At 39.0% G+C, this 26,161-nt stretch overlaps 1 protein-coding gene across 10 annotated transcripts in view; it reads left to right on the forward strand.

The window, feature by feature from the left end:
• Positions 1-9: 9 nt before the first annotated feature.
• SYNJ1 (synaptojanin 1) overlaps positions 10-26,161 on the forward strand; it is a 107,566-nt gene continuing 81,414 nt past the window's right edge. For all 10 annotated transcript variants that reach the window (XM_073362090.2, XM_073362107.2, XM_073362119.2 and 7 more), the window contains exons 1-9: positions 10-114; positions 1,626-1,771; positions 14,943-15,029; positions 15,718-15,985; positions 19,239-19,464; positions 20,758-20,841; positions 21,576-21,637; positions 22,100-22,196; positions 25,265-25,434. In XM_073362090.2, coding sequence (XP_073218191.1) covers positions 20-114; positions 1,626-1,771; positions 14,943-15,029; positions 15,718-15,985; positions 19,239-19,464; positions 20,758-20,841; positions 21,576-21,637; positions 22,100-22,196; positions 25,265-25,434 — 1,235 coding nt within the window. In that variant the 5' untranslated portion in view covers positions 10-19. The remainder of the gene's footprint in view (positions 115-1,625; positions 1,772-14,942; positions 15,030-15,717; positions 15,986-19,238; positions 19,465-20,757; positions 20,842-21,575; positions 21,638-22,099; positions 22,197-25,264; positions 25,435-26,161) is intronic.

Here is a 26,161-nt window from a genome sequence, read left to right on the forward strand (position 1 = left end):
TCCGGCCCCGGGCGGCGCAATGCGGAAGAGATGGTCGGTCCAGAGCGGAAGTGAGGTAGCCGCTGTCGCCGGCAGCCGCAGCAGGAGGCGCCCCTGGAGGTGGCGGCGAAGCCGGTGAGGGGCTGGGGCCTGCGGGGGATGGGGCCGCTGTCGGCAGGGGCGAGGTTGCGCGGCTCAGCCCCGGGTGCGACCGGCGCGGGGCTGAGGGAAGTGGCGCCGCAGCAGCTGCACAAGATGGAGGATCCTTGAGCATCAGCGACACCCGCTCGGCCTGTCTGTCTGTCTGGTGGGGGAGGTATTTGGGTCTGTCTGGGTCCGTCCGTCCGTCCGTCCCCGGGGGAGGGGCAGGGCCGCTTATCTCCCAGCTCTCGGGTTTGCCTGTCCCTGCCTTGGGGGCTCTGCGTCCCTCCCCCGCGTGAGCTGTTCACCGCGCACGGTCCCCGGGCATTATCCCAGGGAGCCCCGAGGGGGCCGGCCCGGGGTGAGCTCGCCCGCGTCTCGTCCCTTCCCTTCCCCTCCCCGCCCCGCCGCTCCGGCCCTGCCGCTCTCCCTCCGCGGCCCTGGGAGGGGAATAATCCGAGCTTGGGCTGCCGCTGCTGCCCGGCGTCCCATCCGAGCATGGCAGCGTGCTCTGTGCCCGCTGGCCCCCTGTGAGGAGATCGGTAAATATCGGGCCCTTTCGAGAGAAGGGAATTGAGAAATGGAGAGGTCCAGGCGGTACTGCTAGGATAAAAGGTAACCCAGATGCTTTTAAAAGGCCTGATCCTTGTTACTAACAAGGCCTTAGATTGCTAAAATAGAGTGTTCTTTATTTTATTTGCTTTTCCCCTTTTGTACTTTTCCCCCTTTCCTTTTTGTTTTGTGTGATTAAAATTAGCCTAATGACTCTGAGTTCACTTTTATTTATAGTCTCATCTTCTGGTTTCTAGTCAATTTCACTAGCCCAGTGTCATAATGATTGAGTCATAGTAAATACTATAGGGGAAGGTTTAAATCCAAACAAGCAACAACAAAAACCTGCATCCATTAAAATGACAGTAGTGCCAAAAAACATGTCTGTCATCAGTAAGTTTTGTAAAAATAAACCGCTTTTGGCCTTAAACCACTGGCAGAGTCCCTTTGGTCAGAGTCACTACTAGAGCTAAAAATTGAACCTGTCTGGGCTCCTAGTCACCCACTTTCATCATTAGGTAGTTGTCACTCTTTTTGTTCAGTGTGGTATGTTTGTCAATGACTCCCTCTTATCCAAGAAATCATAGTCTGTTAAATAAATGTATGTGAAATGTTTTTTGCTAACCTGGTGAAATCTGCAAATGAGCTCTTTTAAAAGTTGCTTATTTAGGTGCTTGTGTTCTAAAAGCCAACTCATTGTAATGCTTGTCTATAAATTATCCCTTGAATACATTTTTCTGAGCAAACTGAGCTTTAGCCGAAATCATTAAGTCCTTGTGTGGGTTCTGTCTGTCTTTCTCATGACATGACATGTCTTCACCCTTCTTCTCCACACCACCCCCAATTAGATACTCTCTTAAAATACCTGAGTGAGGCTAAGAATTGGGACTGCTTTGCAGTGAGAACCCTGAAGGTACAGGAAGCTTTCACTAACATGGTCTTGTATTGGACAGGGCTGCCTCTGATAAAGGAAAAATGGCTTTCAGCAAAGGATATCGTGTCTATCACAAACTGGATCCACCTCCATTCAGTGTGATAGTGGAAACCAGAAATAAGGAAGAGTGCCTCATGTTTGAGTCTGGAGCTGTGGCTGTCCTCTGTAAGTCCATATGTTTTATTAAGTACAATGTGAAAAGTTGACTGACATGAAAATGCATTCTATCAAGTTTATTTTTATTTTTACTTAACTCACAGAAGATGACTTGTTACATCACATAGTCTGTTCTTTTCCTAGTGTTAGATGATTCTCTTTTATACAGTAACTAGTGTTCAGTCTACTTTAAAATGAGTAAAATGGCAAGGTTTTTCTACCTGCTTAAGAGAGAATTCTACAGTTTAAATGACTTTATTGTCAGTTTGTGTTGCCTGACATTTATCCTACATTTTTCCTGTATTAATTTAATCCCATTACTCCTAGTTATATTTTGTTCATCATAATACAAATTCCTCTTCCTCTGAGAGTACGACATGCTGTTATTTTTCAAACTAATCAGCTGTATTTCCTCACAAAAATTCCATATTTCTCATTTCTATTTATTTTCTAAATTTATTTGTTCTCTCTGATCTCTGATGGTTTTCATTTCTTCATCTTCAGTTTTGTTTGTATTATTGCTTTGTCTTGTTACATTCTATAATAATATATTGTCCATTTCTGTTTCTGAGCCCTGTTAAGAAATCACAAACTTGCATATGTGCAGTACATCTTAGATTACTAGTAAGTAAAATTTTTTTGAAGAAAACTATTTTTACAAAGCAGTTGCTTTTATAAATATTCAGTGAAGATCATGTAAAATGATCAGTGTAATTTTCACATGAAAATATTCACTGATTAAATGATTCAAAAACAATCTCTTATGAGTGTTTGGCATCTGCAGAATGACTTTTAGTAGATGCAGTTGTAGGTCTATAAGCCATTTCAAGGCCTCTTTTGTGGTATGGTGAGTATCATCCATTTCACTTTTGAATCCATGTTTGGGGCACTGAATTATGATGTGTGTGATGGTTTGGATGTTCTCATGTTGAATGTTGCGTGAAAGTAAGTCTTTGATTTTACACTTGTGCATCAAGTAGTTGTGTCTTCCATGGTTTGTTCAGATGCAGCTCGATGTGGTCCAAAGTCTGCATGGCAGGTTGAAACCGGGAGGGCGGCTTGTTGGGTCATTAATAATAAGCTTGGTTGGAATGGTAGATGGGGTCCAGATGTCGTTCCCAGGCCGGATCCATAAACATGAGGTGATCATGAGTTTTCATGATTTCAGGCATTGTTGGGGCATGTTATCCATAATCTGCCAGATGGGAACATCTGGGTAGTTTTTGGTGCATTTAAGTTCTTGTGCTGTGGCTATATCTCAATGGATAACTCAATGGATGTTTGCCAAATACAAAGCCATGGTAGAGGTGTTGATTTTGGAGTTCCCGTGATGATTCACATGGTCTGATTCAGCTGCCTGTCCACAAGTTGGGTATGGAAACTTCTCGTCTACACCGGTGCACGGTACTCTGCAACTGAGTATGCCAGGGCTCAGGCCAATGTTTGTTGCACTGGGGCAGCTGATCCCCAGCTTGTTCTCACTAACTTCTGAATAATGTTGATGTGAGTCTTTGCTTTAGTTTAGAGGCTACTTTTTAAAGACAGTCATGAAAGGTGAGTGTATGGTCAAGAATGACACTGAGATATGTTTGCTTTGGGTCATAATACACAGTTTCACAACAAAACTCAACTGTTAGTGTTTTGTGCGATTCTGTTGTCAAGATGGAAAGTAGAGACTACCTATTTGCTCCGATTTGGTCTCAGCTGCCATTTGCCTCCATGATCTTAAGGTCAGATGTAAAGGTCACTTCAAATTCTCTAAAGCTATGGGCCTGAATTGTGAATACCAAATCATCAGAATACACAAACGTCTGCGCTATCATTTCAGGCGTATCACTCATGTATATATTGAAGAGTGTTGGAGCAAGTACAGAGCCTTGTGGTAACCCATTATTCAAAGTGAGCAGCTTGCTGGCTTGACGTCTGAGGTATATGCTCATGGTATTCAGCAGCCTGAAAATCCACGCACAGAGGATCTCTTTGGTCTGCTTCAGTAGCAGACAACCCTTCCAGACTGTCATATGCTGCTGACAGATTGATGAAAGCAGTATTGGTCTTGAATTTTTAATGGAATATAGCTTTGATTTTGTAGTGAGGGCCAGGACCTGGTCACAGCAACTTCTGTGCAGTCCAGCTTGCTGCTTGGGTTGGTTTGTGTCCACAGTGGGCCCAATTTGGTTTAGAATCATATGCTCCATCACCACGTAGGTGGTCCTTGAGGGAGATTAGCCTGTAACTAGAAAGGTGATCTGCAGGTCTTCCAGGCTTTAGGAGTGCAATAACCTTGGCTTTTCTCCACACACGGGGGAATTCACTAGTCTTCAGGATGTTGGTGAACAGTTGCATCATCTATTTCCATGCTAGTGGACTCAGGATGGATACCGTCTTTTCCTGTTGCTTTTCCCAATTTCTTGGCTGTATTGATCTCCTTACTTGTGAACGGTCCAGACCATTGAAATGCTGGAGGGCATGTGGATGTCACCTGCCAAAGTCAATGGTGGACTTGTCTGCAATACTGTTTGTTCACTGGGTGTTTTAATGTCCACAAAAGTTGAGCAGTGAGGGCATTGGTTTTTCATCTGCAGCCTAGTGGCATGTGGGGATTTGCAGCCCCCAGGTGTCTCAGCAAGTTCTAGGCATTTCTGCTCGAGTGTGTGAAGTTTAGACCTATGCATTCAAGCCATTGTTTCTGCCTTGCTGGATCCAGTGATGCCAGGAGGACTTTTCCAATTTCTAGGTCTCTACAATCATCATATTTGTGGCGGAGCTTGTGATGCTATGTACCTCAGGGGAACACCCTGTACCCCCCCATGTTCATCCCTATAATATGGTTGTGTGGTATCCAATGCATTTTGTCATGTCGGGTGTCTTCGGAAGGCTCATGATGCACTGAGCATTGTTGTTACAGTAATGTTATAGGTTGTAATTTTATGTACATTGTTCTGAGACTGAAAATGTGTCCTCATAGCTTAAAACAAGCCCAGGCAAAAACTCTCCAGGAGCAGAGGCCCAGGCAAAAACTCTCCAGGGGCATTTCACGTCTCATCAGGGCATGTATGGGACAAACCCAGCCCAGCCTCACAGGGACAAAGGACACTGGCCTAGGCAGCAACAAAGGATCTGTTGGACTCTCGAGTGAGTCGCCCCCCGCTTCCTTTGGTCAATTTGGGACTACGATGAGGTAATGCTCACCTGAGTCTGAAGGGGGGGGGCACAAAGCCAAGAGGGAAGAAAGAACATGATAAAAGGGAGAGAGGTTTGCCATGCTCTCTCTCTCTCTCTCTTTCTCTCCCACCTCCATCTACAAACACCACCACCAAGCGACTGAAGCACTGATCAAAGGGGAGAGCCTGGCTGAAGAGCAACGAGCCAGCCTGTGGTGAGAAGCATCTAAGTTTGTATGGGTTAAGATCAGCTTAGAATGCATTTGCTTTTATTTCATTTGACCAAATCTGACTTGTTGTACTTTGACTTATAATCACTTAAAATCTGTCTTTGTAGTTAATAAATTTGTTTTTTTATTCTACCTGAAGCAGTGCATTTGGTTTCAAGCATGTCAGAGATTCGCCTTGGGATAACAAGCCTGGTGCATATCAATTTCTTTGTTAAATTGACGAACTCATATAAGCTTGCAGCGTCCAGCGGGCATAACTGGACAGTACAAGATGGAGGTTCCTAGGATTGTGTCAGGGACCGGAACTATTGGCTAGTGTCATTCGGTTGCACAATCCAAGCAGCAGCTGGCCAAAAGCACACATTCGCGTAGCTGGGAGCAGTTTACATGCTAGAGGCTGTGTGTGAACAGCCCGGGAGTGGGGTTTCTCACAGCAGAGCAAGGTAAGGCTGGCTCCCAGAGTCGAGGATTGGAGTGACCTAGCAGATCACCAGTCCAGATAACACCAGGAGTCTCTGCGGTGGAGATTAAGAGTGCAGTAAAATGGTCAAAAGTCTTCAGCGTTGGAAACTGTGGGAGATTGTGTTGTCCACGGTCATAGTAAGAGCGGCCCAGTCTGTTTCTTTGACGTTCAGGCGTTTTGAGTAGAGAACATGCCAATATCGTTCAGTATTGGTCAGGGCTGGCTGTTCTGGAATTCACTGAAGATCATCTGTGATGCAGGTATCGGTGTGCCTGTATCATCTTTAGAGATGAATGACAGGTCAGGGCAATATCGTCTACCCCAGGGATCTCAAACTCAAATGACCATGAGGACCACTTGAGGACTAGTACGTTGGCCCGAGGGCCGCATCACTGACCTCCCCACCCCTGCTGCCTGGCCCCGCCCCCACTCCACCCCTTCCATGAGGCCCCACCTCTTCCAACCCCTTCCCCGAAATCAATGTTTGGTTGCATGGCTGGAGTCTGCCCGGGAGCTGCAACTCTGGGCGTGAAACTGACACCGCAAGGAACTGAGTTCTCAGAAGCTGCCCTTAAATCCCAGATGCTGGCCCTTCTCCCCAAATGCTTGCACTGCCTCATGGCCCTAGTCCCCTGAAACCCTCTCCCCGCACCTTTTGGTCTCTTACCTCCAGTGGTGCATGTAGCTCAATCATGCAGCCTGCCCTGCTCACCTGCCACCGCAGTCCTAGTGCTGGAGAGAACCTGGATTCCGTGTTGTTGTTTTGATTCTGTGATTCCATCCGTGTTCACGTTAATGAGGATTTTATAGAGCCCCGCTGTGGTAGAAAGTCCTCCTTTGCTCATTGCAGGCAACTGAAGAGTGGAGACAGCCTCCCACTCACTTCCCTTGTTGATTCACTAGAGAGGTGCAGGGAGGGAAGTCATCTTCCTGATCAGATTGCTGCTCTCACTACAATGCAAAAATATTTCATGAGAACTCTTATTTTAAAAAATTGAAATGTATAAGTGCTTTTATTTACTAAATGGGATATAATTATATGGCAGCCTCCAACTAAACTCTGAACACAGGAGCTGTAGATATGCTGATGTTTACTGCTAAAGCTCTGAGAGCAGTGGTTTTCAACCTGTGGTTCACAGACCTCTGGGGGTCTGCAGACTATGCCTCAGATTTCCAAAAGGTCCATGCCTCCATTTGAAATTTTTTAAGGGTTCCCAAATAAAAAAAGGTTGAAAACACTGTCATAGAGCAGCAGTTCTCAACCAGGGGTCCACAGCTGGAGTCCTGGCTCTCCCCCCACTGGGCCCTGGAGTTTTTATAGTATGCTGGAGGTGAGGCCTCCGAAATAAAAATGTTGAGAACCTCTGGTTTTGGGAACCTTAGAGAGAGCATGTTTGTGGGCTCCCTGCAGAGCAATACAAGAGAGTGTGATCACTTCATGGTAATGAATGATTAGAACAGGGGTTCTCAAACTGGGGGCTGGGACCCCTCAGGGGGTCGCAAGGTTATTACATGGGGAGTCACGAGCTGTCAGCTTCCACCCCAAACCCCACTTTGCCTCCAGCATTTATAATGGTGTTAAATATACAAAAAAGTGTTTTTAATCTATAAGGGGGGTTACACTCAGAGGCTTGTGATGTGAAAGGGGTCCAACTGAAAAGCCTCTGAGTCTTTTAAACCCTTTCAGGTGGCATTTTAAAGGTAAATTGGATGGAGAAGGTTAATACTTTTATCCCTTCCTTTCTAACTGGGAGGGTGATGGGCTTCTGCTAAGATGGCATTTAAAGGGGTCCAGTAGGTTTGCATACCTTTCTTCTGTTCCAAGTTCAAATCCTATTTCAAAACCTGTGTGTTCTGGAAGATGCAGTGTACTGTGAGGCTGGCAGTACTGGAGCTTGTAAATTTCTTCTAATGCTCAGTACATTTCATTTGAATGTGTAGTGTAGGGGTCGGCAAACTTTCAGAAGTGGGATGCCAAGTCTTCATTTATTCACTCTAATTTAAGGTTTCGCATGCCAGTAATACATTTTAACGTTTTTAGGTCTCTTTCTATCAGTCTTTAATCTATAACTAAACTATTGTTGTATGTAAAGTAATTAAGGGTTTTAAAATGTTTAAGAAGCTTCATTTAAAATTAAATTAAAATGCAGAGCCCCCCCCCCCGGTCTGGTGGCCAGGACCTGGGCAGTGTGAGTGCCACTGAAAATCAGCTCACGTGCCGCCTTTGGCATGTGTGCCACGGTATGCTACACCAGGGGTAGGCAATCCTTGACACTACACGTGCCCAAGAGTTATGGTTATTAATGGAGTTGTGGAGAACATAAAACTACATTTCCTATTGCTGTGCATTTTAAATCCAAGCCACAACCATGTATTCATGTTTAATGTATCATAATTTGGGACTATGAGGGAAAAATCCTTTTCTACAGTTTATTCTGCAGTGCTGCCTGCTATGAATTCTACAAAAAGTTACTTTGTCAGTAGCACCCAGCAAAAGTATAGTGTGTGCTTTCTGTAGTTTGAGCTGATGCTGTACTGGATTTAAATGGGAATGTGCTTTTGATTTGGCTACACCTGCTAGTTGTTTCAGCTACACTTTCCAGTTGTTTAGGCAGCTTTTCTGTAGACACTCTTGCAATGAAAAAGACTGTCCTTTCTTCTGTTTCCCTGGCTTGCATGGTGTGTGGAACATCTAGAAGCTTCTGGATTGGAATGGAGAGCTTTTGCTTATTTCCTTCCTTGTGACTGGAGATTTGGAGCAGTAGTGCATTCCGTAACTTCCCCCCAACATAAAGGGTGCACAATTGCTGCTATTTCTGAAAAATTAAAAAAATATACATTTTGAGGAACTGCTGACTTGTGGATAAGAAGAAGCCTTCAAAAGAGAGAATAAAAAATGAAAGTTGAGGTCTGGAATTGGATTCTAGTTCTCTTCTGTTTTCAGTTCAAGGCTCACCTCCAAAGCTTCAAAAGATTTTGATCCAGCAACTTCAGTGACCATCTCTATTCATGACTAGTCATGACAGCTACACTTTCCTTGGACAGAGCTGCTTGCAAAGCCCACGACAAAGAGCTTGAAAGATAAAACATTCTTAGTTAAGAGGGTTCACCTGTAGAATAATTTTCTGAAAGATATCTGTCTACTTGATACTCTTCACAATATGCTGCAAGATGCTTCTTTTTGACAAAGCATTTGCACCATAACCAGGATAATAATTATAGATGACTTCTAGAAATTTTATTTTCCCAATAGGTGTTCTGTTAATCAGGAAGGGAAGAAGAGTAGAAAACTCCAGTAGGTCTGCTAAGTAACTAATAATGCAGTTTTATTTTTGGAGGGAAGGGCTCAGATCTGTGTTGTACACTATAGAAAACAAGAGGAAGAAAGATGGTTAGTTCTTAAATTGAGACATAGTTTCAAATTCTTAGGAATCAAACAAGACTATTTAACATTAGGTCACTTGTTCTGATTAAATAATGAAACAGTGATAACTTAAAGAAAATAACTTCAGATTCAAAATCTATATCTGGCAGCTTCATGAATCCAGATTCATTTTGTATCTACAGTTTAGAGGGATTAAATTATAGATGCAGCCAAGAGGAAGAGAAATACTTTGCATTAATGGATTTTCCCCCTCGGACTTAAATGTAACTATTCAGAACGAAGAAAAATGTTTCTTTGAGGGATGAATTAAATAAATAATACAGGTGATGAGTCTATGCACTGTGAAGTTATGGATGACATAAATGTATTTTTTTATGTGATTTTGATAGCTCATTTTAAAGAGCTCCTAAATCAGTTAGTTCAGGGGTGGCCAACATGTGGCTCCTTACCTAGGCACTGATTCTGGGGCTGGAGCTATAGATGCTAACTTTCCAGTGTGCTGGGGGATGCTCGCTGCTCAGGCCCCTGCCCCTTCCCCTGAGCTTTGCATGCCCTCGCTTCTTCCCTCTTTCCCTCCCATAGCGCATGTGAAACAGCTGATTAATTTGGGGGAGGGGAGCAGGCCCTGATTGGTGGGAGCTGCCGGCAGGCAGGAGGCACTGGGGGCTGGGGAGCAGATGGGGGGCTACTGACCTATTACTGTGGCTCTTTGGCAATGTACATTGGTAAATTCTGGCTCCTTCTCAGGCTCAGGTTGGCCACCCCTGAGTTAGTTAATGGATTTTGATGTTGGTCTGCTTGAGATTAGTGCTTAAAGTTAGAATCTCTTGCTCATTTTATATAAATTTAATTCAAAATTTGGGAATATTTGCTTGAGTAAGATCCTTTGGTCCATTTCGTCTTTGCTCTTGTTTTTCCTGGTGTTTTTGTCTAATGAAAAGAGCTGAAAACAAAAACAAATCAGTAGTAAGTGTGGAACTGTATGTAGCTTTCTCAACTGTGGTTTTTTTAATTGAATAAAATGCTAATATGTGATAGTAATTACTCTTCCCGTCCCTTTCCAGTTATTTGTCTTAAGCTATTCCTTACATACATTATGGTAATTCTAAGAAAAAAATTGTAAATATCTGATTGTATCTTATGCACAATCTATCGTTGTATTGCCTTTAAAACTTTTTTGTGAATGCTTTTCTCTTTTTCACTGTACGATGTCTCTGCACCATTGTTTTCTCTAACTTTATACCATATACAGAGTTTGCTTTTTTACTTGTACAAAGCATTTTAAATACAGGCTGTATGAAAGATACTAAAATCCAGAGGGATGAAAATTATATTAAGAGTTAAGGTTTCATGGCTAAACTCCCCAGTCAGAAAATGACAGTTAAGGTTGTATACAGAACTTCAATCTTTCCCCTTGTGTGGATTCATTATGGTTAGGTTTGGCAGAATTCAATTTTTATTTTTTTTTAATAATTTTGGTGGATATCAATATTTGTTTTTAAGCATTTTTTTCAATTTTAAATTTTCACAGGTGTGCAAAACTATGGGGGGGGTCAGAATATTTAATGATTGTAGATGTTAAAGTTAAAACTTTATAGCTGTTGAATTGTCATGTCAGAATATACAAAATAACATTAAATCAAACTCTGAATTCTCAAACAGCATTTTTCTTACTTTACCTATCTGTAAATTTTGATGGTCATTGGTGGCAATTTTTTTTCCGTTGGTTTGTATGTGTACCATGAAACTGACATTTACCAATAAAAATCTAATCCCTTCCAAGCCTGATTATGGTGCAGTATTACATGATCCTGTGTTAGGTTTGAAATAACACAATATAAAAGTTTGTTTATAATTCCTTAGATGCAAAACGTGCAGCATCTCTTAATATTTTCTTATGGTTTTCTACTTAGATTATATTTGTCATAATGTTTCAGCGTATTTGTATTATCTTAAATATTTTATATAAATTCCTTTTTATTTAAGGTATGTGTTCTAACTTTATAAGAATCCATGTGATATACACTTTTCAACCAGCCATTCAAATTTGCTTAGGTACAATGCAGAGGATAAGGCATTTAACAATAAAAGTAATTTTGGTGGCCTGTATGTTTCATCATGTAATCTGACAACTAGACCAAGAAATCAAAATTCCTGAAGAGATGGTTTTTGTTGATTGTGATAATATAAAGTAAAAACCATGTGGTTGATTTGCATATTCACTTGTCTGATTGTGGTTTTGTTTCCACTGTAGTGCACAGTAGTTGAAATAATTTAAATTTTCCAGATTAATGAACTGTAAACTTGAAGTGGTATTATTCAAACAGGTGTCTTTTTATGCACTTGTCTCCGATGTATCTTTATTCAGAACTCAGTGTTTTTACTGGTTTTCAGCATTAAAATGTAATGGCTAGGACCTGAAAATATTTGGGGGTTTTTTTATTTTATTTTTTTATTACTGCATTGAGATCTTTTTCCTATTTGACTCACTCCTCCTCCCCACAATCTCAAAATGTGTGTGGGCTGTTCTATCATTTAAATGTCTCCGCAATGAATAATACCACCACAGTGTACTGAACTATGAAAGTGAAACTAAAAATCATGCCTAATTAGTTCAAGAGTGAAGATACAAGCTACGCTCCAAATTGCTCAATCTGTTATTTCACTCTTTTAAGCAAAGCATTAAAGATAACCTGCAGATATATTCCTTAATGAAACCCATCCTGCTCCCACTGAAGAGGAGCAATGTTGCCAACTCTAGTGACATTTTTTCTAAAGCCTCAGCTCCTTGAGTCACTTAATTATGTTAGAACCTCTGCTGTAATTCAAAAACAAGTGTTTCTAGTCCTCATAATTACAAAGACAAGCTTGAAAACATAAATCCTAAAGGCTCAAAAACCTGAAGATGCACAAAATGAACTCTAAAATTATTGCCTTGCATAATGACAGGTTTCAGAGTAACAGCTGTGTTAGTCTGCATACGCAAAAAGAAAAGGAGTACTTCCGATGAAGTGAGCTGTAGCTCACGAAAGCTTATGCTCAAATAAATTGGTTAGTCTCTAAGGTGCCACAAGTACTCCTTTTCTTTTTCCTAAAATTATTAAAGCTCTCATGATTTTTTGTAGTTCCACACATAATTTTATAAACCTTTTGAGGTAGTAATACTGTGAGTTTTGCCATTGACGTAAACAGGAACAGTACTTGGTCCTAAATGAACTAGATGCAAGGGTAAGAGTTATACTTTTTATGGCCCCCAAAGTATCTATCTTCAGAAACTGTCAGCCCCTTGCTACATAAATATAATGCTGCTTACCTAATTTACTATAGACCTCTTTCATCCTCTCCACGCCCAACAAATTGCATGGAAATAAGTTGTATATTTGTAAACTGCAATAGGCTGCTCTGTGGGCCTAGTGGCCTACTGCTTAGCACACATGATATCCAGCCCCTTGGTTCCCTGACCAGGCAATTGTGGTTCCTGGTTCCTGATCTTTGGCCAGGAATCTTCTGGCGTCCACTTGCATCTGGGCTTCAGCCCTGAAGGGAATATGGTAAGGGGACCCCGGCCCTCCCTTTCAACTGGGTCCCAGCCCAAGATCCTGTATGAAGCAACTACCACAGGGTCCTTCCAGCACAGTTGAAGTTTACTGCTCTGCGATATTTCCTACTTACATCCCTTCATAGACTATCAGGATTGGAAGGGACCTCAGGAGGTCATCTAGTTCAACCCCCTGCTCAAAGCAGTACCAATCCCCAATTTTTGCCCCAGATGCCTAAATGGCCCCCTCAAGGATTGAACTCACAACCCTGGGTTTAGCAGGCCAATGCTCAAACCACTGAGCTATCTCTCCCCCCTCCCTTCAATTTGGGGTAGTCCATACAGTCTGTAGAATTATATAAACTTGTTTTGAGGTCCAGAAGGAGGTAAGAGGCAAACCAGTTGAAAGTCTCTGGGTGAAGATGAAAGGGGGATGAGGGTGGAAAACATAGGTGGCATGATGGTAAGGGTCTACCATAGCCCACCAAATCAGGAGAAGGAGGTGGATGAGGCATTTCTAAAACAAATAGAAATATCCCAAATAAGAGACCTGGTAGCGATGGGGGACTCTAACTACCCAGACATCTGTTGGTTAGCTAATACTGCAAAACATAAAGTCTCCAATACATTCTTTGAATGCTTGTTGTATCAGAAGGTAGAGGAATAACCAGGGGGACAGTCATTTTACACTTGATTCTGGCTAACAGGGAGGAATTGGTTGCAAAACTGAACGTAGGATGCAATTTGGATGAAAACTATAATTAAATGATGGATTTCATGATTCTAAGGAAAGGAAAGTGTGAGAGCAGCAAAATAAGGACAATGATCTGGATAATGGTGTAGAAAGAATGCTTAAGTAACCTGCGAATGACACACAGCTGGGGGGGAGGGTTACAAACACTTTGGAGCACAAGATTAAAATTCAAAACAACCACGACAAATCTGAAATCAACAAGATGAAATTCAGTAAAGACAAATGCAAAGTAGTACACTTGAAGGAAAAATCAAATGCACAAATACAAAATCAGGACTAACTAGTTAGGCATCAGTCTAGCTGAAAAGAATCTGAGGATGGTAGTGAACCACAGATTGAGTCAGCAATTTGAAGCAGTTGCAAAAAAGGTAATATTCTGAGGTGTATTAGCCGGAGTGTCATATGTAAGACACGGGAGGTAATTGTTCCACTCTACTTGGCACTGGTGAGGTCTCAGCTGGAGTAGTGTGTCCAATTTTGGGCACCACACTTTAAGAAAGATGTTGCCAAATTGGAGAGAGTCCAGAGGAAAGCAACAGAAATGATAAAAGGTTTAGAAAACCTGACCTATGAGAAAAGGTTAAAAAAAACTAGGTATGTTTAGTCTTGAGAGAAGAACGAGGTAAGTCTTCAAATATGGTAAGGGATGTTTTAAAGAGGACAGTGATGAATTGTTCTCCATATCCACTGAAGGCAGGACAAGAAGTAATCAGCATAATCTGCAGCATGGGAGATTTAGGTTACCTATTAGGAAAAATTTTCTAACTACAGTTAAGTACTGGAATAGCTTATCAAGGGAGGTTCTGGAATCCCGGTGATTAGAGATTTTTAAAGAACAGGTTAGACATCTGTCAGAGATGGTGTAGGTATACTTTGTCCTGTCTTGGGGAGGGGTCTGGACTAGATGACCTCTCAAGGTCCCTTCCATCCCTTCGTTTCTGTGAGTCTGTGATTATGGGGTTGAGTGGGTTTGAAAGTTCTTCAGGGTGCAACTGCTGCTTCGATGGCAGCGAAGTGACGGTGGTCATTATTGTTGAAGAAATTCATTGTCTTGAGTCTAGTGGCCTGTTTTTTCTGCCACTGTGCTTGTTCTGTTTCTTCCCGCTTTTTCTGTTGTAGGTCATCAGAAAACAGCAGCAGTTTGTTTAGGTGATAGCATGGGAAAGGGTGCTTTGGTCTGGTGCTTGAGTAACACTAGTAACTGAAAAACTATAGTACTTCACTAGTTCTATTTCCCCCCCCCCCCCCCCCCCGCCTTTTGTGTCTTGGTTCAAGGTTGACTTTTCTATAAGTAAGTCTTAAAATTTGGCAGTGTTCGCTATTTTAAGCACTGACTTGCTAAAGCTTAGCAAAGATAGCAGGCATGTTGTTCATCTTCACATAGCAACACAAGTAAAATATATTTTAATCCCCAGAAGACAGAGTGGCTGTTGTTTTAAAATGTCACTAAATGCTGTTAGGAGTCCTTAAGAATAGTGATATAATTGAATGTTGTAACTTTCTAAGAGCTTCAGATACCTTAAGCATTATTGCTGTATTTTCTTTAATTTCCAGTTCAGAGTGGACCTGTTTTCAGAGCTACATTGTTAAGTCAAAAGGGTTTTGTTTTTTTTTAGAATAGTGACTTTATCTTCTTTTTTTTATAGCATCTGCAGAGAAAGAGGCAATCAAGAGCACATACTCCAAAGTAATGGATGCATATGGACTTTTAGGTGTATTAAGGTTAAATCTGGGTGAGTTTAAAAAAACAATGAAAAAAGTGATTATTTATTACTTGGAGAGAGCCTCTTTGTCCCTGTAAGAAACCTCAGTGTAACATCTTCAGGACAAGCATTATGCCTCCTTTAGTGTTTGTACTGTGCCTAGCATGTTGTGAGTATTACTAGAAACAAAGAGTAAACAAAAATAACTTCCACTTTCACAACCCTTCTTGCTTTCAATAATACCCTCCCCCTGTTTGCAATCTCTTGACTACCATAGGGGAAGTTGAGAGCTCACAAATTAGGGGTGCATGTGTATACTTGTTCAAGAAGAGAACACCAATATCTTCCAACATCACCCACATGGCAAGGTTCACTGTACTGCCTCTGAATTCAATTTTCACTGTTTAATGAACAAAGTTAATCTTAACCCAAAACTAGATATAGTACTGTGTATAGTTGTTTTATGACTTGTAAAATTATCGTATTGCTATTGCAAAATATTCATGCAAAATAGAATACCAAAAGGAATTGCCTTGGTTAAAAATTAAGAGTAAGTAAATTTTCCAGAGCTATGGAACGAAGCTTGGTGGATGTAACCATTGGCTATATTGAAATGGTAAATAGGGTTTAGGACGGGGAAAAAGGCTGAAAATCACTAGTTGTCTTTAAAATATGTGTAATTAGAATTCATCGCTCAACTATATTTTTGGTTTTGCAGGAGACACTTTGTTACATTATCTGGTTCTAGTCACAGGATGTATGTCTGTGGGAAAGATTCAAGAATCTGAAGTTTTTCGAGTTATTTCCACTGAATTCATATCATTACGAAGTGACCCTTCAGATGAAGATCGTATTTCAGAAGTGCGCAAAGTTTTGAACTCGGGGAATTTTTATTTTGCATGGTCTGCTACTGGGGTCAGTTTAGATCTTAGTCTTAATGCTCACCGTAGCATGCAAGAACACACCACTGACAATAGATTTTTCTGGTGAGTTGATAATGCATTTTGCCAGGCCTGACATAATGTAATGCATGTAAAGTGTGTGTGTACATGTTGATCTACGGCAAGTTTTGATCATTGACTCTGTCCTGAAAATCTTGATTGTTAAAATGGGCTCATATATAATTCCATGTTATTTTATTTCAGACTCCTATAAAAGTGAGCTTGAACATTTTCTACAGTAAAAATCCGACACAGTTTGGGGTGTTGTCTTCACTAAAAGATCAAGTTGTGAAAACTCACAATATTTTACTTTGATCAAAACGCTTGTTACGATGTAACATTTTGCTTTTTGTGTTGCCTGAAGAAACTGATTGAACCTCTGTAAAATGTATCATTGCTTTTCTATCGAAAACTGGTATTGGATGGGAGATTCCAAAGGGCATTTCTTACTTCTGAGCACTGTTTCTAAAACTGTGATACTCCCTCTGTCGTTTGGAAGCTACATGTTGCTTTCACTCTTCGTTTGCAGCTCTTTATTACATGGTTTACTACATTGTGTTCTTCCTTGTAGAAGGAAGTTTTAAATAAAAGGTATGTGGCTTTTTATATATCAAATTCTTGATAAAACAAGTACTATTGCTTTCGTTTCTGCTGAGACTGCAAACAAATGGGTCAGTTAGTGCCAATGATGAGAAATTATGGACAGTATTACAACTCTTAAGAGTAAACCTTAGAATTTTTGAAGGTTAGTATACTTGTTCTTATGATTCTTAGGTGAGGTTCTGCTTCAGTTTCTATTCTCCCCTGCCTTTAGCCTGCCTTTCTTCCATTTCTGATGCTGCATGAATATAGGTAACCCTCCTACAGCTACTGAAAGACTCAACACTGCTCCATTGACGTATGTGCACATTAGAAGAGGTGAAAAGCTACTTGTTTCCCGCCTGCTGTAACTTTTCCACTGATGTGGCACCTTCAGCTGAGAGCAGCTCTGTTTCTGTGTCAGTTCTGTCCTACCCTTTGCCACTCCTTCTTGGGAACTGGGGATAGAGGGATGACAAGGTAGAGCTGTAGTGTGAGGTCAAGCATACAAAACATGGGGCGGGGGGAAATCGGGGCTTTGGGGAGATGGGTCAGACCAGGAATGTCTCCACACACATATTCCAGTAGAATTCTTCTCTTTGCGTGCCAATACCCCAGGAAATTGGCTTTGGCTATATGAATAGGCTAGTAATTTAAGGCTTAAGATCACCATGCTAGAGGACCATCAAGGTAGTTGATATTATTCAAATCATCTTGGTTTTAAATTTTCTGTGCATCCTTAACTTTCTTTTTTATTCAGATCACCTGCTTTTTGTGCCTTCAGTAGCTAGCCAGTAAATCACTAGTTACAATGTGAAATAGATTAAATGACCCAGATTTGCATATCCAGAAAACTAAACACTAAAAATCAGTTTTAAAAAGTACTATTCTGTATACACATTTTAATCTTGCCAAGAGTTTTGTATATAAAATCCATTTGTCAGATTCCCCGAAGAAAAATGTTGTTTAGGTTCCCAATCTCCTGTTTCAACAGAGCATATCTTTGTACTGTATTGCAAAATAATACATACCCAACCCACAGAATTTTTGAGGTTTCATTAATAAATACTTATAAATTTCTCTGGAATGCTTGCTAAAAGTCAGGTATGTATTTTGAAAAACAGTGGTGACACTATTAAAATAAACAACTAAACTAAAAATAAACCACTAATGCATTGAGAGTGTTAAGAGAAAAGTTCTTAAGAAATTATTTGTGGTTACAATAAAATATTCTGAGAACCATCTCTCTTACTGACCGTATCTTTTTTTGCTATTCAGTAAACTTTCTCTCTTTTTTCATAAGTGAATCTCTCACTCCAAGGGAGTACAAAAGCCCAACACTAGCTGCAAACTATAATCTTATTTACCAGATACTGACAATTTATTTTTTTTAAAGTGCTTCCTGTTGGCTCACAGACCTGTCTAGTTTATGCTTTTTTCATTTGAGTTGTACTTAATTTTAGAACATTGTGAATGTGATGTTACAACATGTCAGCACTCTGCATTATTACCTCTCTTTACCTTTTCTCTCCTCTCGTCCCCTGTCCCCACTTATACAAACCCTGCTTCAGTGTTTAGAAAAGTTGTTTGAATTAACTAATGAAATGCTGCTATTATCATTGTGACTGTCATATTAGTAATTTAAAATACTACTTTAGATATTTTGTTTTACGAGAATTCTTATAGTTCTATACTATTGCTTATAAAACACTTACTACTGTAATTACATTATGTTTTTGTTACCTGTAGTTAACACTGAACATTACCTGGAGTATGACTAAGTGAATTCATTTTTTGTTACTCCTTTAGTTTTATACTTCATACATTAATACAGTAATAACACCAAAGTTATAATTTTTGACTTATATACCTATTACAAAATCCCATAACCAGTAGTTTAACAACCTGGATTACACTTCATAATCACCTATCCCGTTGTTTGGATCAATGAATTTCATCATTAGGTTGTAGTGTTGACTAACTGGCAGTAAACTGACAACATCATAGGGTGCTTCAAAGAAAACAAGCACTGTTAGCTTAAGCGAACATCATTTGAACAAAACTGAGGTGCCCCAAATACTGATGACACTCCAAGAAGCCTGTTGAATTATTCTTTCATTTCAGGATCTCTGACATGGTAACATGTTCCACGGTTTTAAAATAAGCTTTTTGGGGGTGGGAAACTGTCCCAAGAAATTGTTAAAGGAGTACACGCAGATTTTTCAGTTTGTAGCCAGTCCAAATTCTGTCGTGGTTAGCAGTGTACCAATTGGTTATTGGGTGGCCTATATGAAATGAGTTGGTGGGTCACACATGACACACAAAATAGCCCCACAGTTGGCATTCTGGTTTTATTTCTCTGAGACTGACTGAATGACCATGAAAACTCTACTTGCTAATCCATGGTTTTCACATTACTAGGAAAGGATAGGAGAATCTGCAGTATTAACCGAAGATTCTGGGTTGTCAGTTTTTATGTCCATTAAAATTCACTATGCACAATTTTGTCCTACAAACATCTAAGCTACTTTCTAGAAGGTTTTGCTACGTCAAGTATGTTTAAATAGGAGTAGTGGATGAAACTGTGCATCTTATGGAAAGCTTTCCTCTTTACATTCCTTATACTGAGTGTGGAATTTCAGCAGTTGCCTAAACAAAATGAGCCATTTTTTATTTCTCTCTCATTGTCATTAATTTGAGTCCCTTCTATTTCTGATAGGAACCAATCACTGCATTTGCATCTTAAGCATTATGGTGTGAACTGTGATGACTGGCTATTGCGTCTCATGTGTGGAGGAGTAGAGATTAGAACAATTTATGCAGCTCACAAACAGGCAAAGGCTTGCCTCATTTCACGACTAAGCTGTGAACGAGCTGGGACAAGGTTTAATGTACGGGGAACAAATGATGATGGTCATGTTGCTAATTTTGTTGAAACAGAACAGGTATGCTATATTATTTTAACTATATTGCCCATCTGTCTGTACTCAATGTGATAGTAAACAACTTATGGCTTTTTGCTCCAGGGCAGTAGATCGTGGGCCAGATTCATAGCTAATATATGTTGGTGTTCTTCCTTTGAAGTCAATGAAGCTAAGTCAATTTACACTGAGGATTTTGCCCTAAATTTGGAACTATTACTATACTGTAATTCATGAAATTATAGATTATTCTGTGGTAGAAACTTTTGATTGCATTGTTATGAAGAATCTGATCCTGCAGTTGTATACATGTGGGTAGGTCATAGCTGGGTGAATCTCTGTGCTTACTTGTGCAGAGTCCCATTGGCTTTGACACCCAGGTGCAGGATTGGGGTCAGTATGCAGTCAAGTTTCTTGAACCATATTTTTCCAGTAAGCTACTTATTAGATGATAAATCGCAGTTTATTTTTATAACATTTGAAATTTATTGCTTTTAACCTAAGGCTAAATATTAACACTTCGAGGAAATCTTGGAGTTAAAGTAACTCATTACTTGACAATGTCATTTTAAAAACATGCATCTCATAATGGAAATAAAGTAACTAAACCATCGTAAGTCCCAAATTTAACTTTTGTGTTCTAAGAACTTACAGAAACAAGGAAACGTTCAGGTATGTAATAGGAGTGAATTTTGAATACTGAAAGAGAAATCAAAGCTTCTTCGCAAACTTTAAAAGAGCCTTATGGGACGTTTTAAAGATGAATGTGAAATGGCTCCTAGAAACTAAATTACGATAATCAGGTTAAATATTTTTGTCTGTTTTTCCAAGATTCTTACATAGGATTGTGTGTAAGAGAAATAAAATGGAAAACTTAAGTCTTATGTATGCTTTTTGTCTAAATGTTACCAAAAATATATATTAAAAAGTGGGTGTGAAATTAAAAAGTTGTAAATATACTCTGCCTTGCTGTCTTAAAGAAATCTTTACAGAGAAACACTTTTTATGAGAACTTGGAGCAGGATTTAATTTAAAAAGAAAAATAGCCTCTTTCTAAAACCACATTAAACTTGTCCCTGTGGAATAGTCTATCTTCTTACTATTGAATACTTACTTATTCAAGTTGTGCATTCTGAGGCATCAGACACATAGGTCATTTAATATGAATTTTTTAAAATAACAAGTATTGTTACTCCTGCTTATACTATGATATATGCAACGTGTTTAGATGTATTTTATTCACTGTGTTTAGATAATGCAAAAAAGACTGCTTTGTTTCTGCAATTCCCCAGTAAAATTACTGCTTTTTCTCAACAGGTGATATTCCTAGATGACAGTGTGTCTTCCTTCATACAAATTCGTGGATCTGTCCCATTATTTTGGGAGCAGCCTGGTCTGCAGGTAAGTAGTTAAGATAGGGGTTTTAGGCCCTGTTACACTGTTATCTTTTTGGCTGAGCTCTAGATGAAACTCTTCTTTGGGGGAGAGACTTTTGCTTCTTGACTGACTGGAGGCATTGCTATTGAAGATACTACTTCTTACGGGACCTGAGTGCACCATCTCTAATGCTTAGTTTCTTTTGGCCTAGAAGTTTTGAGTTCTTTGATTTTTAACATGATTGCTTCTTGGAACAGGTTGTTCTGGAGCACATAAGCGGAGAGGCTACTCTTGGTTTTAGTCCTAAATAATACAAAGGAGTCTGTTCAAGGAGTAACTATGGGTGAGACACTAAGTAATAGTGACTACAATATAATTAAGTCCAACATCTTTGGGAGAGGAACTGTACGAAAATCTAGTACTGTGACACTAAAATAAAAAAATGAGGACATTTAAAAATCCTTAGATGCAGCATGACAGCTACATAAGCATACCATAACAGTCACAGAAGGTTCGTGTATCCCTAAACAAAAAAGCTAGAAGTGTAGTTACATGACGAGGTTCAAGAGGTTGCATCAAAAAGGTGTTCTTCAGAAAGCAAACATTAATGAACCAATAGAAAGAAGCACATATTATGGAAGGAATAATGTATGACAGAAATAGGATTAAAAGGGATTTTGGAGAGCAGATAGCCGAACACACACACACACACACACAAAAATTCAAGTATGTAATTAAACGTACTCTTCTTGTCAAAGGTGGGATCCCATCGTGTCAGAATGTCAAGGGGATTTGAAGCAAATGCACCGGCTTTTGACAGGTGAAATAGTGGCATGCATTTTTCTTAATATGCTGTTCTGATCAGGTAGTTTGACCGATTTAAAGCTGTAATTCAGCAAAGCATGTGAGTAGTCCTTTTGAAGTTCAGTGGGCTACTCCTGTGCTTAACAGTTCATCTTGTAATCTTTATTTGGCAACTTCTATATTAAAATTGGAGTTTAGAATTTCATTTCATACTTGTATATAACAATTGGCCAAATGTTTCCTCTTAAGTAGAATATTTGCTACCATTGAACTACATAAATAGCAGTCCATTGTCACTTGGTATCAGGGGGCTGGATCACTTCCGTGAGAGAAATTCTAATAAAATGGCTGCCATGATAAATGTACACTGTACTCTAGACCTTTATTCAGAAGGGGTTGATTAAGAGAAGATGATGATTTATATTACCTTGTTACTAGCCAAAAGGTGAGTAAGGATTTTTTTTTCTTCTGTTAACAGGCATTTCCGAACACTTAAAAATGTATATGGCAAGCAAATTATTGTAAATTTACTTGGGGCAAAAGAAGGGGAGCACATGCTTAGCAAAGCCTTCCAGGTCAGTATTATGATTATCGCATGCCCTGTATGTTCTCAGAATTGGCTTATGCCTTAGGCGGGTGTTAAATAGTTATTAGAGAATAAAACAGATGTATTATACAGTAGAGTAACTGCTTATTTTTAAAGTAAATCTGTTCCCATTTTGCTCAGTTCAGGATCCTAAAAGCTCACAGAGGCATTTCTTAGGATATATACAATTAAATGGATTTTAAAATAGTTTTAATGACAATCAATATGTCTGAGCATGTTAGCCAAAATAAGCATTCTTTTAAAAAGTTATAACAGCAATACGGCAGCCTGTTGATAAGAAATTGTAAATTATCTTCCCTTAATACTTCTTTATGTCTAAAGGAAATAACTTCTGCATTCTAATGTTAGTATATAGGCAACAGACATTTTGGTATTTAATACTGAGTGTGCTTCAAGTAAACTATTTTTTCTCCAAAATACTGCTCTAGTAATTCCTGGATGTATTTTTAGACTATCAAGAAAAGGACTTCTTGAACTTCAAATGACTACATCACTTGAGGCTTAAAAATAATTTCATAGTTTAATTGAAATTTAAACTTTTAGCACTTATTCAGAAGACCAGCGTTTTGGTTGTAACTAGGCAGTCTCAAGATTTCTTGCTGCCGATTTATATAGTTGAATAAAGATTCTCCTGGATTCCAATTAATTAGAGAATAGCCTGTAATATCAGTCCACTTTCTCTCATATTATCTTTTTTTCACAGCAGAGATAATTTTCATTTCAGTAATTATCTCTATAATTACTTACAATTAATTTGTAAATAAATTATTTTATATTACCAATTTAGACTATGAAATCACCTGAAAGATGCTCAGTTATATCTATAAAATATATTTAACCTTAAAATAATACCAAGAAAGAAATTCCAATAGAAAGAAAACTAAGCTGAAGATGACAGTATTGTGTGTCTGGGGTACAGAAATTTTATTTCATTGTAAATGTCAGTTGAGTTATTTTTTTAATCTAATTTTAATATAGGATGCTGTTAATACAGTATAAAGTTTATTTTGATCATCCTTTTTTACATAGTACTCTTAGAGAGAATTGTAAGGAATGTAGGAGCTGCCTTAGTGGAACAGAAAAATGGTTAGTTTAGTCTATTTAACAGTATCAATACCATGTTTCAGGGAGCAGCATAAAACTTTGAAGTCCACCTCAGTAGTGTGCTGTGGGAAAATGTTTTCTTGGACTCAATTGTTGTTCTGTAGATACCCTACATAAGAAGAATTTTGCTAGTCTTTATTTTTATTCTACCTAGGTTTCTCCTAACTACAGATGCTCTTCATTTAAATGTCCATTGCTTCTTTTTTGTTTGTTCCCCAGTATTACCAGGATACATTTATATTGATTTAAGAATAATAGGCATTGAATTTTGAATAAGTTTAAAAAGGAAACACAAATTTTCTTCTTATAAAAGCCATTATTTACGTACGATGACAACTATAGTATTCGTTCACTACTTCTACCGCTGGACTTGCATATTAATAGTGCTGGAAATGATGTCCCATTTAATTGGTATACTGTCACCAGCTGTGATCTCAAAATGGGCATTTTTAGTTAAAAGTGTTGCAAGTGTATTTTCACTTCTGAAAAAATTGCATTTATCTTTGACTACTTAATGAGCGCGACTTTTAACATTCCAGACTTCTGAACAACTTCACACAGACAACTTAGTCGTCTCTTTTCCAAGCTGAACAATCACAGTCTTTACTCTCTCCTCATATAGAAGCTGTTCCATACTCCTAATGATTTTTGTTGCCCTTCTCTGTACTTTTTCCAATTCTAATATATCATTTTTGAGATGCAGGACCAGAACTACATACAGTATGCAAGGAGTGGGTGTGCCCTGGATTTATATAGTGGCATTATGATATTTTCTGTCTTCTTATCTATCCCTTTCCTAATGGTTCCTAACATTCTGTTTTCTTTTTTGACTGCCACTGCATGTTCTTGGCTAATATTATTAACTAAGTTCCAATGGCAAAGTTAAAATTTGCTCTTGGTTAAACTTCTAAACTCCATTAGAACAGTAGAGTTGTCCAAATGTGACTGAGATCACAATTTGGTTTGCAGACTCTTTTATTCTTTAGTGGTGATGTGTGGGCAGGAAAGAACCCAGGATGACTTTCAGATTTTAGGACGAATTTTCAGTCTGGGACATTGAAAAAATAAAAGCCATTGTTTTACTTGTAAGGAGAGCAAATTTGCTCAGAAGGCATTGAGACAAAAACATGGAACTCCCCTTCAGTGCCACTTATACAAAGTCACTTTTCAGAGCAGATTGGCTATTTAAGATCACAAATAAGCTATGTGTAGAATTAAGCTGCAAAGAAACAGTCTATGGCCTGGGATCTCAAACTTTTTCAGTATGGGTCACATGGGTGCATCTCTTGGAGTCACTCTCACATTTGCAATCCTGCAGGCTTCCTCCCCGTCTTTTTGTGATCACATAACATGTGGCAACTACAGCAATTGTTTACATGCAAAAATAATATTAGGAAATCAGTTACTATACTTTAGCTGGATTTTTTTAAATGTAATTTAACAGCTGAAAACAAGGAGAGTAGCCATTATGTGACCAACCAGCTCCCCACAGACTGTCACTGGTCCATGGGCCACTGTTTGCAAACCTCAGTTCTAAAACCAGACAACTTGTCAACGTATGGTTTTTTTTTCCCTGCCGTGGTTGATGAGCTTACTAATACCTTAACTTGTGGAAGAAGCTGCAATACTTACACTGCTTTAATGATGTTAAAGTAGAGGGTAGAATGTAAATCTGATTCTGGTTTTGGAAATTAAAACACAAAAATTCAGTTGTAATCATTTAGAGTCTTGTTTATATTTTATTAGAATGATTTGGGTTAGTATATAATAAAGTGTCTCATTTTATTAGAAAAAGTGATAATGATAAAGATACTGAACAAATGGAGTTAATAACTTTCTTAACATTGGTGGCATATTTGGCTTATACTAATCCAACACCCTGTTTGTTGCTTGGTATATTTATACTTTTTCCTCTCTCTTTCCTGATATCAGAGCCACTTGAAAGCCTCTGAACATGCTATTGATATCAAAATGGTGAACTTTGACTATCATCAAATGGTTAAAGGCGGAAAGGCAGAAAAACTACACAGCGTGCTTAAACCTCAAGTCCAAAAATTCTTAGAATGTGGATTTTTTTATTTCGATGGAAAGGAAGTTCAAAGGTTTGACTATATGACTTCTGTAACTTTCCTACAATCAGAATATGATCGTAATTTAATTTTTCACTTTTAGTCACAAATATAGAAGAAAAATATTTCTGGTTGTTTGTGTGAAGACACTGTTTTTATTTATCTAGGATGGTGACCTAAAACTGAAATGTGAACCAGTTATTTTGTGCTTATATGTCAATGTATGCCATGTTTTCTTGTTTCTGAATAGTTTCTAAATGTCCAGGGTGATACTAAATTCATACCGGTATTAATGGAGGCTTACTTCAGATTCAAGTCTTTGTTTTGAACTCAACCATTTTGGCTTATTTAATGCAATAGTCCTTGTTCCTTTTTAGGATAAGGAAGTAACTTTTGACAGGGAGAGCAGAACCAGTTTTCCCTGTTCTTGGTACTAACACTGTCTAAATTATCTTTGGTGATGGAGCATAGCACTTAGATTTAATGACTGACAACTGTTTGCCAATGGAACTAATTCCCTTAATTGTTTCTGAGCCTGGGTTTCCCACGTGGTTGCGGAGGGCTGTCCACAAAAATTGCCTTTTTTTTTCTACTGAATAATAAAATATCCTAAAATCTACTCCAACACACGATCACATTTTAATATCTTATTAGCCTTAAAGCCATATCAGTTTGAGAGTTTCTTTTTAAAAAAACTATAATTTTTGCCATTGAGAGAACTGGAATTAGAAGTCTGTCTTAATTGTGATGTGTGGGTAAA

Source organism: Lepidochelys kempii, chromosome 1, assembly GCF_965140285.1.
Source record: "Lepidochelys kempii isolate rLepKem1 chromosome 1, rLepKem1.hap1, whole genome shotgun sequence".
NCBI classification, from domain to species: domain Eukaryota; kingdom Metazoa; phylum Chordata; order Testudines; family Cheloniidae; genus Lepidochelys; species Lepidochelys kempii.